This window comes from Mus caroli, unplaced genomic scaffold, assembly GCF_978045245.1.
Source record: "Mus caroli unplaced genomic scaffold, Mus_caroli_1 scaffold_2, whole genome shotgun sequence".
Taxonomy (NCBI): domain Eukaryota; kingdom Metazoa; phylum Chordata; class Mammalia; order Rodentia; family Muridae; genus Mus; species Mus caroli.
The window spans coordinates 166,027,277-166,043,202 of NW_028227257.1; the positions used below are offsets into that span (position 1 = coordinate 166,027,277).

Below are 15,926 nucleotides of genomic sequence, written 5' to 3' on the forward strand. Positions count from 1 at the left end.
TGTCTATGGGCACACATGTAGTATAGGGAGTGTGCATATGTGTATATATGTGTAAAGGCCTGAGGCTAACATGGACTTTTCCCTCACTTTCTACTTTATTCATTGGGATAGGGTCTCTTAAATAAACTCAGAGCTCACTGATATAGGTAGACTACCTAGGCATTTTTTTCATGGACCTAAAGATATAGCAAGCAGAATTTGAGTTTATTCCCAAATTATGCAAATCCATTCAGAAAAGAGCCTCAGAAAAGAGCATTAGTTTGGACTTGGTTTCTGGGGAAGCAATCAGCTCTGTTCAATAAAGTACAAGGCACATCTTTAGAGGGAACTCAGTAATAATTCAAGAGAGAGAAAGTATGCTCTGGGCATAGGAATGTGTAGGGATGGAACTTGAGCTGTCACCACGACCCAGCCTGATCTGACTTATGAGTGGCAATGCTGGCCATATCCCAATCAAGTCTGCAGCTATTAGAAGTCACAAATCTGCTCCACAGCACTCAACACCAAATTAGAAACTAGTAATGTGAGCAGGGTGGTGACTGTATAAAGTAGTGTATTGTAGAAGCAGTTAACTCAAAGACAACAAGGAGAGTATTATAATTTCTGGTTACAAAGCTACCCCCTAGACATCAGGCTTAGTGAGGAGAGGCAGCCCATTCACTAGTTCCCAAGCCCATCTCAAGAAGTCCAAAGTAAAGGGAAGTTCAGGAGGCAAAAGTTACCTCGCACAAGGTTGGTTGTCAGCACTGCAGTTCTAAGAAGCAAGAATCACTAGCATTTTACAAGTGGGAAAAATGACCTAACTGTGTCTTAGTTACACATCCTCAATTTTGATTAATGAATCAAGACAATGCCCCATGATCTAATGGAGGCAAGCTGAAACAGTGAGATCCTGGTTCAGTGAGAGACAATGTTCCAAAATGAGGGTAGAAAGAGAAAGAGGATGACTACCAATGTCCTTCCAAGGCCTCTGAATGTGCATTTCTTGGCATACATGCCTGTGCACTCACACATGTAGCATACCACACACACACACAGACATACACATATACAAAGAATATCTGAAGAGAAATCGCCTGGCTAGTTAATGACGTAGGCATTTTTCTACTATAGTCAGCATCCATAACACAATAGATTTGTCAGGTGTGCTGTTTAGGTTTTGTGAACTTAACACAAACCTAAAGACATAGCTCAGAAGAGGGAAACTCAATAGACAAATTGCCTCCATTAGATCATGGGGCATTGTCTTGATTCATTAATCAAAATTGAGGATGTGGGAGGGCCCTGTTCATTGTGGATGGTGCTACTGCTGGTCCTGGGCTGTGTTAGAAAACAGGCTGAACAAGCCATAAAGAGAAAACCATTAATCTGCATTCCTCCATGGCCTCTTTTTCAGTTCCAGTTTCCAGGTTCCTGCTTAGACTTATCTCAATGATGAACCTCAACTTGTAAGGCCAAATAAACCTCCTTCTTCTCATGTTGCTTTTGGTTACTACCATCTTTATCACATGAATAGAAACATAACTAGAAGACCAGAGAAGTAAAAAAAAAAAAAAAAAAAAAAAAAAAAAAAGTGGGGACAGGCTGAGAAGTCAGAAAGCTTAATTGAAGGTCAGGAAACATGGCGACAGAAATATCACAGAAATATCATGAGAGATCATCAATGAAGAAATCATGTTCAAGCAGTTAAAAGTTAAGACATAATAGAATTAAAGAAATTGAGGACAAAGTTTGGGTAACAAGGTTGGTAGTACACGGAAAAAGAAAAAAAAAGTACCAGGATTGTAGAGGTGACAGAGCTGTTGACGCTAAAAGGTAGAGGCATTTCTTCTTCCAAAGGAAGGAAGAATGGAAAAGGGACAGGGCAGCTGTCAGCATCAATCCATGTGCTATGCAGCTCCTTGTCTACACTGATCCAAGCTCATTCTTGTGACTTGCTTCAGCCAACACAGCACTAGCAAGTGTGACACAAGAGGAGAATGCTGATCACCCTGGAGCTTCTTCTTTCTTGTTTTGTTAAGCTTGGGGTGTGGGGGGCACTGATACAGCTCATGGTCATGCATACATTAGGGGGGATGGTTAGTACTGAATATCAACTTGACAGTACCTTGAATTACCCATGAGACGAGCCTCTGGAGACACTAACTAGATTAGGTTAGTATCTGGGCATGCCTATGAAGGCTTCTCTTGATTAACTGAAATGTCCCCAGACTATAGGCAGCACCTTCCTTCCAGAGGGGGCCTAGTTGCTATAAGGAGGTCTGGGGAAAAGGCTTTGACTTTTGCTGACGGCCCTTATGGCCTTCTGGAAAATTCATCTATTCTGTTGCTGTTGCTGCCATCCTCTGCTGACAATGGACCCCAGTGCCTTCAACCTTCCGATATGAATTGAAGACCCATGGTTCTACAGGAATCCTCCAGTCTTTGAGTACCAGCATTCAGCCTTGTGAATTAAGAAGTTACCAATTCCTAACATCTCCAGTGCGTAATTGCCATTGCTAGGCTGGGCTAACAAGACCATGGCCATGTAAACCAATCTAAAAATATCCCTCTCTAATATATGGCCACTCTATTGGTTCTGTTCCTCTACTAAGCAATCACAACCACTGAGTCAAATATCCAGATTCCTTTTAATGCAGTGCTCAGAATACCATATGAAGGTCTAACTCAGCCTGTTAGAAGGCAAGAGGCTACCAAGACAAAAGTCAAAACAAGTGGCAGAAGGTGTCAACTAACAGCAGAAGTGAGTAGAGTAATAATAGTATTGGGATATGTGACTGTACCTGCCCAGCATGATACAGGCCCAGGAGCATCTCTACATTTATTTATCATGAAGAGAACAGGCAATGTAAGCTAATGTATCTTTGAACAATAAGCAAATTCATGCTGATGGGAATGTGCCAATACTTAAGAGACATATATAGCCAGGTTCTAGATCTTAGAAAGTACACATTTCAATAAGAATTAAAAATTTCACAATAAATAAAAGTTCTAGTCGATGCATTAGAAAATACGTTTTAAAAAATGTAAGAACAAAACAATAGAGAGAAAACTACTTCAGAAGAATTCTTTTTGTCAAACATCTGACACCTGAGAACGAGAAGACAATAATCAAAGAAAAACTGAGATTTTTTTTTCTAGAACTGAAGTGGCTGGCCCTTTTCAATGTGTGTATAAAAAGCCAAGTGCAATAAACAAAAAGATTCACACCAAGGCACATCACACCAAGCTGTCCAAACACCAAAGGAAACAAAATTCTTCGAGCACAGAACTGAACATACCCACATCATAGCCATAGAATACCACTGTGCTTGAGACGGCTCTGGAAAGTAAACCACAGGTCAGTGCCTTCGCCAACCTGAAGGCAAATGGTTTTCATTATTGAACATTATACCCAGACAAACTAGTAATTAAATGTGAGGGTATAACAAAGACATTTCCAGTTGGCAAGAGCTTAAAAAACTTAACCTTTTGTTGGAAGGCTAAGTGTCTTCCAGCTGCCTTTATAAACTTTGTATCCCCAGGAGCTAGGTGGTGTATTCGCTGCTTCATGCTCTACTTACTTTCTCTTTCAGACATGAAGCTTCAGTTGTGCATCCTGGAAGGTCTAGTTGTAAGATACTGCTCCTTCTAAGAAGATTCTTTATCCTAGCCATCTGAGTAAAATGCCTTCCTTTCCTTCCTACTGGACCTTTCTATCCATCCAGGTAATTTGTTTCACCTATATGACATCTCTCCTCAAACAACAGAAGCTTTCAGTAGGCAAAAGACTTCCTATTTGTCCTTTGTGGCTCTGGTCTTAAGGTCTTGTCTACATATCAACCATACCAAGTACAACCCTTTTAATAGACAGGCATATTGAAAAGAGCTGTCAAAACTGAAAACATCACACCCAGATTATTATATCTGTGTTCTCCAATCCCTTCTCCAACCAGATTTCCCAACATAGTCAACCTACAGGGCAGATGACATCATCTTGACAATTGCAGAGGGTGAAAAAGAACATTATTCTTTCAATAAAAAAAAGTGTGATTCAACAATTTCAGATCTAGATATATACACAAACTGGATATATGTCCTAGTTTGCTCTTTGTTGCTTTGATCAAACACCAAGATCAAATATAACTCTGGGAAGAAAGAGTTTATTTGGCTTACAGGTTAAAGTCAAGGCAGTACCTTGATGCAGAGACTACAAAGGAATACCATTTCCCTGTTTGCTCACAGGTTTGCAGTCAGCAGCCTTCCTATACAGCACAGGACCACCTGCCTAGGGATTTACATCAATCATCAATGCCCAAAGAAAATTCCCTACAGGCACCCACAAGCCAATCTGATGGAGGCCATTGAGATTTCTTCTTCACAGGTATATCAAGTTGGCAACAAGACAAACTAAGACAACACATAATGAATTAAAGTATTTTTCACTCATGAAAAAACTTATATACAAATGTTCACAGCAGGATTATTCACAATGCTGAAAAGCATAAGTAATCCAAATGCCTCCTAATTGATACATTTGTCAAATGTGAAATACAGTTGAAAAGTGTATTTTTGACATCAAAAAATGTAGTAATGATAGAAGCCATTGCATGAGCAATAAAAACATATGTAAGAAAATGCAGGCAGTCACAGAGTCCAAAATGCTGTGCAAACAGGGTTTGAACTCTTATCAACTCTAGAGTTATAGACATGAACTATCATGTCTGGTATCATAGGCATTTAATCCCATGTCTCTTAATTTTTTTTTTATTAAATACCAATTATAAATTTATTTCTTATACTTCTTGAGATCAAAAAGTGAGAAATCAGGCTGCTTGCCATCACAGTTGGGACTGTGATGCTTACTGTTGTCAGCTTGACAAAATCTAGAATGACCAGGAGATGGGCCCTTGGGTGTATCTGTGGAGTTTGTCTGGATTACAGTAATTATTTATAGTGGGTAAGCCCACCCATGGTGGATGTCACCAATCCCTGGCTGGGATCTTGGACAACCTAAAATGTAGAAAGAGAGCTGGACATTAGCATATGATCCACCACTCCTTGTCCTGGATTGGGTGTGATGTGATGAGATGCTTCAAGCTTTTCTTCCTTGGTTTTCCCACCATGATGGTGCACCGTGGGATTCTAAGCCCTTTCTTCCTTAAGTTGCTTTTGTCAGGTTATGTTAGACCAGCAACAGAAAAAGTTACAACCCATAGCAGAGGAACAAAGAGAAGGCAATAAAGCAAAGAGGCCAAACTCTCTTTGATAAGAAACCCACTTCTCAGATAGGAACTTCCTTAGAAGCAACATTAATACTTTCTCAAGGGTAGAGTCTTAATAACTTAAAACACATTCCTTTAGGCCTGCCTTCCAACATTCACCCTGTGGATTCAGTTTGGACTTTGGGAACAAATTTGAGCCATTGCACAAATTGGGTTCCAGTGTTAGCCTCCAATAACCAGAACCAGAAATCACCACAGTACCTAAGTACAAAACTGCCCTTGTTACAGTTTCACAAGAATTTATCCTTCTCTGGTTCATCCAAGAAATACTTATTTTTATAGTATATGTCAAACTAATTTTAAATGACAGATTAGATTTCAATATGCAACTTCATAAAGAGGGGATTACTGTGAGAACTAATTAAATTGTTATTACTTGTTTTTAGAACAATCCCAACTGCATGAACTTTAGGAGTACAGTGTATGCAAAGGATGACAAAAAAAATGTATGCAAAGGACAAAAATGCATCTGGGACCCAGAAACATCAAGGTAAAATCCAAAGTCATCAATTGACACTAACTTGCCTCAAAAACAAGTCTGCCCTCTGCCTACCTAATACATCCCATTCCAGAGAGCCAAAACAAAGTGATATGGAAAATTCTGGGTTCTAGTGACTGCATCACTGCTCAGTTACATAACCTTTTGTAGGTCATTGAACTCCAGAAGGCAGTGATTCTAATTTCACTATTTGCCAACTCCTCTATTTCACATAGGTACCATTAAAGCAGGGAGTGGACAGGGTCATTCTTCTTTGTATGGGACCAGGGTCCAAAAGCAGAGGTGCACCAAGTCCAGTACATACATCACACATATGAATTAATGTCATCCACTGGCCAAGAAAAACACCAGTTTGTAACATCATTCTATTTGAGAGACAATTATAAAATAAAGAGGTAGATAGTTCTTATCCTGCTTTTGTATCCTCTCTTCAAAGATAAGAGAATTAAAAGACAGTACCCACCCAGGCATGAGCTGAAATAAATGCTTAACTCTCACTACTTCTGTTTTTCTTCAGAACAAATTCAAATTTTCACCACAGATTTAGCCACTAGAACAATCAAGTTCTAAGGTTCTGACCCACTTTGACAGACAAGTAGATATAAATAAACTATTTCCATTAAACATAGGAAAAGGTTTCTCCCATTATTTTGCCTTTGCTTTAAATTGTCTTTCTTGCCCTTTCGTATTTAACCTTGTTTTCATCTAGAGTCTCTTTGGGCAGGGAGACAAGGACTGTGAACCTGCCTTGACTTATCAGCCATAATTTCATGCACACTAGGGGTGAAAGACTTGGAATTTTCTGTAACTAAGGCAGTGAGTCTCTGACTTAACAGGGCACAGCCACAGACAAAAATACCCTGGATGGACAATTAAAAAATTTGATGGTCAGATCTATAACATATTGGGTTGTAGGAAAAAAAAAGGCTGACCATGGAAAACAGTTTAAATTTGATGAGTATAAATTAGCTGCAAGCAGAACCATTTTATTTTTGAAATAAACACTGCTAATTTTTCCTTGACTTTTCTTTAAGTTCAGGTGCAAAAGATACAATGTGGAATTGGGTTCTGAATCACAAAACACATCTGTGACAGTGTACCTTTGTGGTACATTGATGTTACCAGGCAACCACAAAACACATTTGTGACAGTGTACCCTTGTGGTATATTCATGTTACCAGGCATCCATTATTTGCAGTTCTTTAACTTTGGCTTTAGAGTGTCTTCCAATGGCTAATTTGTGGCAGGGAACAGGTAAGATAATGGCAACAAGGTTCCATTTTGCTTTCCATTTTTCACTGCCAGAAAAGAGAGCCCTCTCTACAGATGTTCTTAAGGTCTGTCTAGCAATTAAGGCTGTGAGACCCTGAGATCCTGCCAGCTGTTAATGCAGACGTATTGTATTTTAGAAGTCAAGGTCTCTCAGCAGTAGCTTGGTAACCACGACAGCAGCTGTTCTAGAGGCCATGAATATTACACAAGGTCTGTCCATGCATTCAAGCCAAGCCGCCATTCCCATAGCAACACACATAGATTTTACTCCTCCTAGAGATTAGGCAACAGGCAGAAACCTTGTGATGATGCCCTGATTTCTCCTAGCAAGATCAATGCCCTACTTATTCCTTTTCCTAGTAGTGATTTTTTATTAAAGACAACTAGAAACCATTTTGAAATACGTTCACTCAGAAGTTACAAACCAAGACACCCTCATAGATCATGGACAACAATCTATGGTTTCAAATGAGCTATTATTCAAATGTCTGCAGAAGATAATACAATTCCAATCCTAAAGGTAGTGAGCTCTGTCACCGGTTCATACCCTGAGTGAAGTCCAGCCTGGGATGCACTCCTTGCAGACTGCAGAACAGGGTTTCATTTGCTCAACCTCCATGAGCACACACTCCATCATAGAACAAAAAGAAAAACTTTCCCTAGGGGAGGTCAGTTTAATTAATGAAATCCTTTGTTGCTTTCACTTGCCTAAGTAGCATAAACAAACATATCAGGAGAGCGCTGTAAGCCCCTTATGGGGTAGGTGTACTTTATAGTTGTTTGAGGCTGGGGAAATAAACATTAGCATCTACACTGTTTTGTAAACAGAGATGGTTCACTGGCAAGATGAAGTAAAATATTTTGGTTTTACATGCAGTTTTTCCTCTTTGTGTATTTGGAGATCCTTTTGATTGTGTTTAATTTAACCTCCCACTACGGAAATGAGTTGCTTAGATTAGAGAACATTAAAGATTAAAGATTAATATCACATTTCCCCCAATTATGCCTGTGTCAAGCCAGCTGATGGTGTGCTCCAGTGGATCAGGCAGGAGATTCAGGGGATCCATCCACAGGCAGGCCCCTCGGGGCACCGTGCCCTTCCTCCCCCAAAAGATGTGGGTTTACCTTTGCTTTTTCCAACTGTGCCTGTGCCTGCCGCTCAGCTTCTCTACGTACTGCCTCCCGGTCCTCTTCCAAAGACACATCTGAATCGGATGGGCGGCTGGTGTAGGAGTCTGCCGAACCCTGCAGAGGAGAATGTATATTGTTAAATAGATCCAGTGAGTGATGGGTGCACTGGAAAAGCCTCACTGGTGTGGCAGTTTGCTTCCTGGAATAGGCTGTAAATTCCTGAAAAGGGGAGAAAACGATCCATTTGGCAGCAACCCACCTAGAAAAAACACCCTTCGCCCGCCCTGCACATTCTTCATTAAGGTAAGCTGTGTGTACCAAGACACCATTCCTTCCCCAGGTTCATTTACCAGAAAGTATCCTTTCTGGAAGCCTCTACCAGTTCTTTTATCATTAAACCAACTGTGCGGTGCAGTGCAGAGCTGAAGGGCATTGATACATTTCAAGGATAACTCCAACACCAGCCTGAGGGCTGGAACAAGTATTTACACCCACAGAGACCAACAAAACGCATCAAAGGAAGTCTTAGGAGTTCCAAACTTCAACAATCTGTAATCTTGCTGCCGTGATACAACTCCCATCATCACCTTAAGGATGTTTCTCTACATCATTTTCACCTGCTACCTTCTCAAACAATATGGTAAAAGACACTCCAGCCTGCTCCCCTCCCTCGTTCGGGGACATGTTTAAAAATACCTGTACACAGATATGTAGTGAGAGCTGGCTACGGACGACAACACCTGCTTGAGAGATTTCCTCTGGCAATAAATTACAGCGCAGGAAAGGGAGCTCAGAAAAATGTCTGGAATCTCCCTAGCTCCCTCTCATGCAATCAGGAGCGCATTAACTAAATCAAACCACCCTCTCCGCAGGCACTTGCTGCAACAACGGAAAAGCGAAGAAAACACTGTCTCCCCCTGAACAAAAAGCCCTCTCGCTTACACAGATGTCCGAACTCTTCAGCCTTCCTCCCTTGGCTCTTTTCAGAAGCCTGATCCAGGTGGCCTTCATGAGCCGGGTAGCGCCTTTATCTTCCGCAGCTGCAGCCCAGGGCACAGATCCTCAGAGCGCGCGGAGCCCTGGAGAATCCTAGCACCTTTGCTATCCATGCTCTAAGAAGCCCCTCTTCTCAGTCCCCTTCTCCCTCTGGGGCTCTCACTCCCAGCCCCAGCAGACTTCTGCCTGAGGAGAATCTTCTTATTTTCCCATCTCAAGAGGGAACACACACACACAGAATCTAATAATTTGTATTGCTTTCGAAATAAAGACAGGTGCAAGTGCAGAGACTGCCTTCAACTTGTTTAAACTCAATGCATTATATCGCTCTTAAAGATTCTCTTCCCTGCACTGGGTTTGTTAAAAGAAATTAGTTTCACGAGGACATTTAGCATAATGAAAGTAAACAAGCAAACAACCGCCCCCCCCCCAGACTATGCCCTGATATTTCCAAGTATAAAGTTCAAGCTTTATCTTTAGAGCTCAGGAGGGGGAGGGCGGGGGAGGGAGGGAGGGAGGGAGGATGCACTCCGTGCACTGGGCATGCTCCACAGGAAGCTTCTTTGCAGATGCCAGCATCACACTCTTGGTTTTAGTCAGACTGCCATTTTCCATCCAAAGTGTAAACAGCTGGGAGGGGCTCTCAGATTCTATAGTAGCAGGCACATGGTGTGCCTGTCAGCTTCTCTTCCAGCTGAAGCCATCTCCCAAACACTTAATCTACTGTCTTCTCATTGAGAAACCATTCCCCATTCCCTGCCCAAGACAAGGCATGCTATGCCATAAATAATAACTCATATAATCACAATAACCATCGCATATAATACTGCACAGCACAGATCGAAAAGCGCCCATTCGTCTTACCTAGAATTAGTCTGGATAAACAAGATGCAAGACAGAGCGATATGGCCATTTAATTAGGGCATAGAGTCATCATAGCTTTATAAAGCAATGGATTTAATGGAGCTCAAAATGGCTCTGGCCTGTTTCTTGCAGTGAGAAACCATGACTAAAATAGGTATGTGAATTGTCATAGGAATATAGAGAGACATTTCAAAGCCTTGTTGATTTACTAGGATGTTAACATTCACAGAATACGATAATCAAGTCCAAATTCTTCCTGTAGAGAAGGGGGCTGGGGCTTAAGAAGGGACCATATGATTTCCTGGGTGAATGGGGTTATGTTTTTAATTTTTTCATAAGAAGAAATACATATTGCCAAGTTTTATGAAGTAAGCAGTTTGAAAACAGATTGCATCTATCAAAGTAGGGTACAGGACTACTTTGTCCAGCCTCATCTAAATTTTGGCTGGCCAGAGTGGCAGGTGTCTCTAATGTCATCACTCAGGAGACAGAGGCAAAAGGATCATGTTTCACTAGACTGGGTTAAGAAATGAGATGCCAACTCAAAATAAACAAATTAATTAATTAAAAAATGATAATAGGAACCTCTTCATCCACTTCCCTTCCTTTGGCCACTTAACTAAATACTGATTTCCAGAAGCCAAAAGCTAGAAAATATGTAAGACAAGGACTACATAATAATAGAAACTGGCTGCACCCCAACCCAGTATTGTGACATAAATTAATGGCCTATTTATAGTTTTATGAAGTTAATATACTGTGTCAGGGGCTTAGAAATTCTTTGCAATTATTTTTGGTTGAAGCAAAATATAAAATGGACAAACAAATCTCCCAACACAGAGGTGATTTCTGACGTTTCAAAGCCTCTCCCATCTGTAGCACCAAACTGGAAAATAATCAGGCTCAGTTAAGACTCCATGGGAGCCTTGTTCCCTTTGTTACCACTTTGGGCATTTGAAGTGCTAAAGGTTCAGTTGACACCTCAATACAGATAGAAAGCCTCTCATTGGTGCAATCGCCATGTCTAGCCAGAACACCAATCTCGCTGCACACTTCTTTATCCTCCAACTCTTACATATTTTTTTTTTCTGCTCCTTCTTCTTATCCAGTGTTTCTGGGCCATAGAAGCGGTAATACACATGCTTGCAGATTCCTCAGTTCAGATTCAGGACTTCAAAGTTGCTTATTTTCTATATGTCAATCAGTTTTGAGTTTCTCCATTAATCACAGCCAACTGCTAATGAACTCATTGCAGATATGGCTACCTGTGCTAGCTCTGTGCAGGACTAGACTCATCACTATGTCCTCATTCATTCAAGAGGGCTTTGTGAGGGCTATAGCCATTCAAGAGTTAGGAGAAGGTAACGGTCACTGGGGGAGGGATATGTCACTTTCATTAGCAATTGATATGTTGCCCATGTTCTAGTAAATAACTCCAGACTCATGCTTAAGGGAGCAACTCTAAACTCAGTGCAACACGCACGCACACTTATGGAGGTCAGGCAGTGAGGCAGGGGGAAATGAAGGTATGTGGGAGCTTTGTTGGAGGAAATGCATCAATGGGCAAGAGGGAATTGGTGAGGTTAGAAGGGTGAGTATGAGGGTTGATAAAAATCAATCATATACATGCATGAAATTATTCATGAATTAATGATAAAAGCTAATACGATTTACCATTATAAAAATCTCATTATCATCATTATTATTTTTAAATAGAGATAGTGAGATGGCTCAGTGCTTTATAACACTGGCTTTTCTTCTAGAGAATCCCAGGTCCATTCCTAGCACAGGCATGACTACTCCCAGCTATCTGTACATTGAGTCCCACAAGAATTATTGCCTCCTTTTGGCATCCTTGGGCATCAGCACTCACACGGTACACAGGCAAACAGACATGCAGACCAAATAGCTATATACATTAAATAAATAAATAATTCTAAAATCGAAACAGAGATTCTGTCATTAAGAAGCTCATCACGTCAGGAAGAGAATGTTCCCAGGACACAAAATTTTGCTTTCTTCATTCTCTTTTAAAAGAAGTAAAGTTGAAAAAGCCCATTGCTAGCGACCAAGTTTAACTTTTACACAGAATAATAATTTTGATGGTGTTTACAGGTTTAAAGAGTTTAGCAGACTCCCAGAAGTCAGGAGGCAGAGGCAAGTGGATCTCTGTGTGTTCGAGGTCAGCCTGGTCTACAACATGAGTTCCAGGACAGCCAGGGCTACATAGTGAAACCCTGCCTTGAAAAACAAAAACAAAACAACAACAACAAAAACCCAAAATAAAATAAAATGAAACAGAAGAAAAGAATTCAGCAGTCTTTAGCTATCATTTCACCAATGTTTGTTCATGATCTTTTGAATATTTGCAGCAATCCACTAACCTCTATTTTCTAAAATGAGACTGAGCTGCTCTTCTTAGGAGCTCACTCTATGTCTAAGAGTATAAACTCATAAAATAGTTGCTATAATATACCTGTTGTGGAAAGAGAAACATGGCCATGTCCTTGAATTCTCCCATCCCAAGATAGACACTGTTAAATACTAGAAGGTTTAGTGTCCAAAGTTGCTGCATTTTTGAAAGACACACTTCTAACGGACTCATCACACTTAATCTCCTTCCTTCTGGGCGCAGGGAATTACAGCAGAGAGAAGGTATCTATGCAGTTAAGCTTTTGCCTTCCCTGCCATATGAGCTTTCTGGGTCATTGTGCCTGGAGTCGTCTTGAGAGGAGAACATCTGGCAGTCATTTCCATAAGTATTGAACAGGCTCATTATAAAATGTCTCCTTGATGAGTTGGTGGCTTGTAGCATTTGTCCTTGCAGACACACTATATGTTCACCTATGCATATTCTTCTTCTCTAGCTTCACACTCACATTGCCAATTGTACAGTTCAAAAATGCAAGTTGAGCCGAATGTCTACGGGCAGGGCATCTCAGGAGCATCTATATTGATTTTCAGAAATCTCACTGTAACTCTGTGTTAATGCTTACAAGAAAACTTCATTAACTCAGGTTGATTTAGGGTTGTATCTTCTCTTCAGTTTCTCTTTCTGCTTTTATGTCTGTCACCTATGTGTATAAACAAAACACTCCCGGAGCTCGTGTCTCTAGCTGCATATGAATCAGAAGATGGCCTAGGCGGCCATCAGTGGAAAGAGAGGCCCCTTGGTCTTGCAAACTTTATATGCCTCTGTACAGGGGAACACCAGGGCCAAGAAGTGAGAGTGGGTGGGTAGGGGAGTGGGGGGGAGGGCATGGGGGACTTTTGGGATAGCATTGGAAATGTAAATGAAGAAAATACCTAATAAAAATAAATAAATAAATACAAAAACAAAAAACAAAACACTATCCTTTCCTTGAGTTTTTTGTCGTGTGAAATTTGCTTTTTTGACTGCTTCACAGTCCTAACTATCCCCCTATATCACCATTCTTGATCACTTTTGTGCTTTCTTCTTTAAAGTCAACATGATAAGAGCTCTAAGCCTACCTGAGAGGAGCATCCTGAGTCTCAAGTGGTGCCATCTACAGCTGTAGGAATCTTCCTATGAAATCTAAAGCAATGTTCTTGAGCAAAATCAACTTAACTTCTAGGTTTTCTAGAGGCACCTGGATTCTCCACCTGGAGACTGCAAACCTCCTTCATAAGACTATACCAACTCGACAATGCCGGGGCCTAGCAAACACAGAAGTGGATGCTCACAGTCAGCTATTGGATGGATCACAGGGCCCCCAATGGAGGAGCTAGAGAAAGTACCCAAGGAGCTAAAGGGAACTGCAACCCCATAGGTGGATCATTATTATGAACTAACCAGTACCCCAGAGCTCTTGTCTCTAGCTGCATTTGTATCAAAAGATGGCCTAGTAGGCCATCACTGGAAAGAGAGGCCCATTGGACTTGCCAACTTTATATGCCCCAGTACAGGGGAATGCCAGGGCCAAGGGGTGGGGGTGGGTGGGTGGGGGCCTGGGGGGGGGAGTGTATTGGGGACCTTTTGGATAGCATTGAAAATGTAATTGAGGAAATTACCTAATAAAAAAAAATAAATAAATATAAAATAAATTAAAAAAAAAAAGACTATACCAACTCAATACCAAATTCCACTCAAATTGTTTCCTGGTTTGGACCAAACATGGCACAGGTCTGGCACCTCAGTTCCTCTCTGGTCAGGATGGAGATGGATAAGAAGCAATGGGACAGGTATGGCATCTCAGTCCCTCACTGGTCAGGAGGGAGATGGATAAGAAGCAATGGGACAGGTGTGGCATCTCAGCACCTCACTGGTCAGGAGGGAGATGGATAAGAAGCAATGGAAAAGCTTCACTTGCACTTCTTGTTTAGCTGTAGCTCGATGCTAGGAAAGATAACCTCTTCACTCCTCATATTGTCACTATCTACAGTTTAAAAGTTTGGTTTTCATTTCCAAGAGTGATATAGTTTTTTTGTTTGTCTGTCTGTACTGTTACTGACAGTTTCCTGATTCATGGATTCCTTCACAGACACAACTCTGAGCTATTTACCAATAATGACAGATTTTGGTGCTAAATATTCAGAATGACAGTAAGGTATTGAGATGAAGCATATTTTCTTACCTACTGCATGCTTTAATGGCAAATGTCATATAATTGATATTTATATTCATATGATGAGCATCTCAAATATGATTGGTTGGTATTTAGCTCAATGTCAAAAAGCAGTAACAGAAGTGGCAGTTACTCTTGCAAGAGTAACCCTGTGTGATAGTTTATGATTATGTAAAAAGCCAATATGTTAATTTCAGTTTTATTAAGAGAATATGAAAACTTATAAACATTATAGAAATATAGTACATACTACTGAAGAGCTCAGGTTTTGTTGTTGTTGATAATTAAAGATTCCACAAAATCCCCACCTAGATGCATCTACTGAGCACATACTTTTTTGAAAATGCTGTACTCCCAGCCAAATGTAGAAGTTGCAGCTGTGGAATAGACTCAAGTGTCCTGCTGTCATCATTACACTTGATAGAACTGTGAAGGAGGTTGATGCTTTTTAAAGAAAGGTTAGTAGAAAAATACCTGCTATGGGACAACAGTTTTTTAAAAAGGCTAAGATGAGAGATTCAAAGTGTATTGTGTATAGGTAGGGTGATGCCAACCTTAGATGACACTAAGCCAAAATCTAAGTGATAATAGAAACTAATTCAAACAGGGATGAAAAGACAGAAGGGACAGAGTAAGCTCAGACTGAGGACAAGACATTTGGAGTCTTCACTGCTGTGTTAGATTGCTTTCTATTGTGATAAAACACTGACCACAAACAATGTGGAAAAGGAAAGGGTTCCTCTCAGCTCACATGTCTGGGTCACAGCCCATCCCTGAAGGAGATTAGGGTAGAGAAACATGAGCAGAAACTGAGGTAGAAAACACTGAAGTTTGCTTACAGGGTTACTCCCAGGCTCACATTTGGGTACCTTACTGTTTTAAATAGTCCAGTCCCTCCTTTGTAGGGAAAGGACTGTCTACAGTTAGTTATCTATGTAGGGAAGGGGCTGTCTATGTAGGGAAGGGACTGTCTATAGTGACCTGTGTAGGGAATGTTCTGTTTACGCTAGGCTGGGTCCTCAAACACCAATTAGGTATGAAGAAAATATATCACAGACATTGGTAAGCCAATATGATGAAAAGGAATTCCTCACTTGATGTCTCCTCCATCCAGCTGTGTCAAAGTTGACAACCAAGATCAATCACTACAGTTGCAAAGAAGTCTATCTAGCTGACATGTTATATTTTCAGTAAAATTTATTTATGTTCTTTTCCTCTGGCTCATGTAAATTCGTCTTAAATACATGGACTATCTTGAGACTCCTACATACATGTTCTTGTCCTGCTGAACTTACAACTTTCTCATAATTTGAG

The 15,926-nt window shown here is 40.7% G+C and overlaps 1 protein-coding gene across 12 annotated transcripts in view; it reads right to left on the bottom strand.

Annotated features, from left to right (window-relative positions):
• Positions 1 to 15,926, bottom strand: part of Cacnb2 (calcium voltage-gated channel auxiliary subunit beta 2) — a 388,029-nt gene that overhangs the window by 98,881 nt on the left and 273,222 nt on the right. For 9 of the 12 annotated variants that reach the window (XM_021156785.3, XM_021156782.3, XM_029473857.2 and 6 more), the window contains one exon: positions 8,161 to 8,280. In XM_021156785.3, the coding sequence (XP_021012444.1) occupies positions 8,161 to 8,280 (120 nt within the window). Of the gene's footprint in view, positions 1 to 8,160; positions 8,281 to 9,108; positions 9,592 to 15,926 lie in introns of those variants that run through there. The other 3 variants (XM_021156791.3, XM_021156787.3, XM_021156786.3) reach the window with 2 other exon arrangements.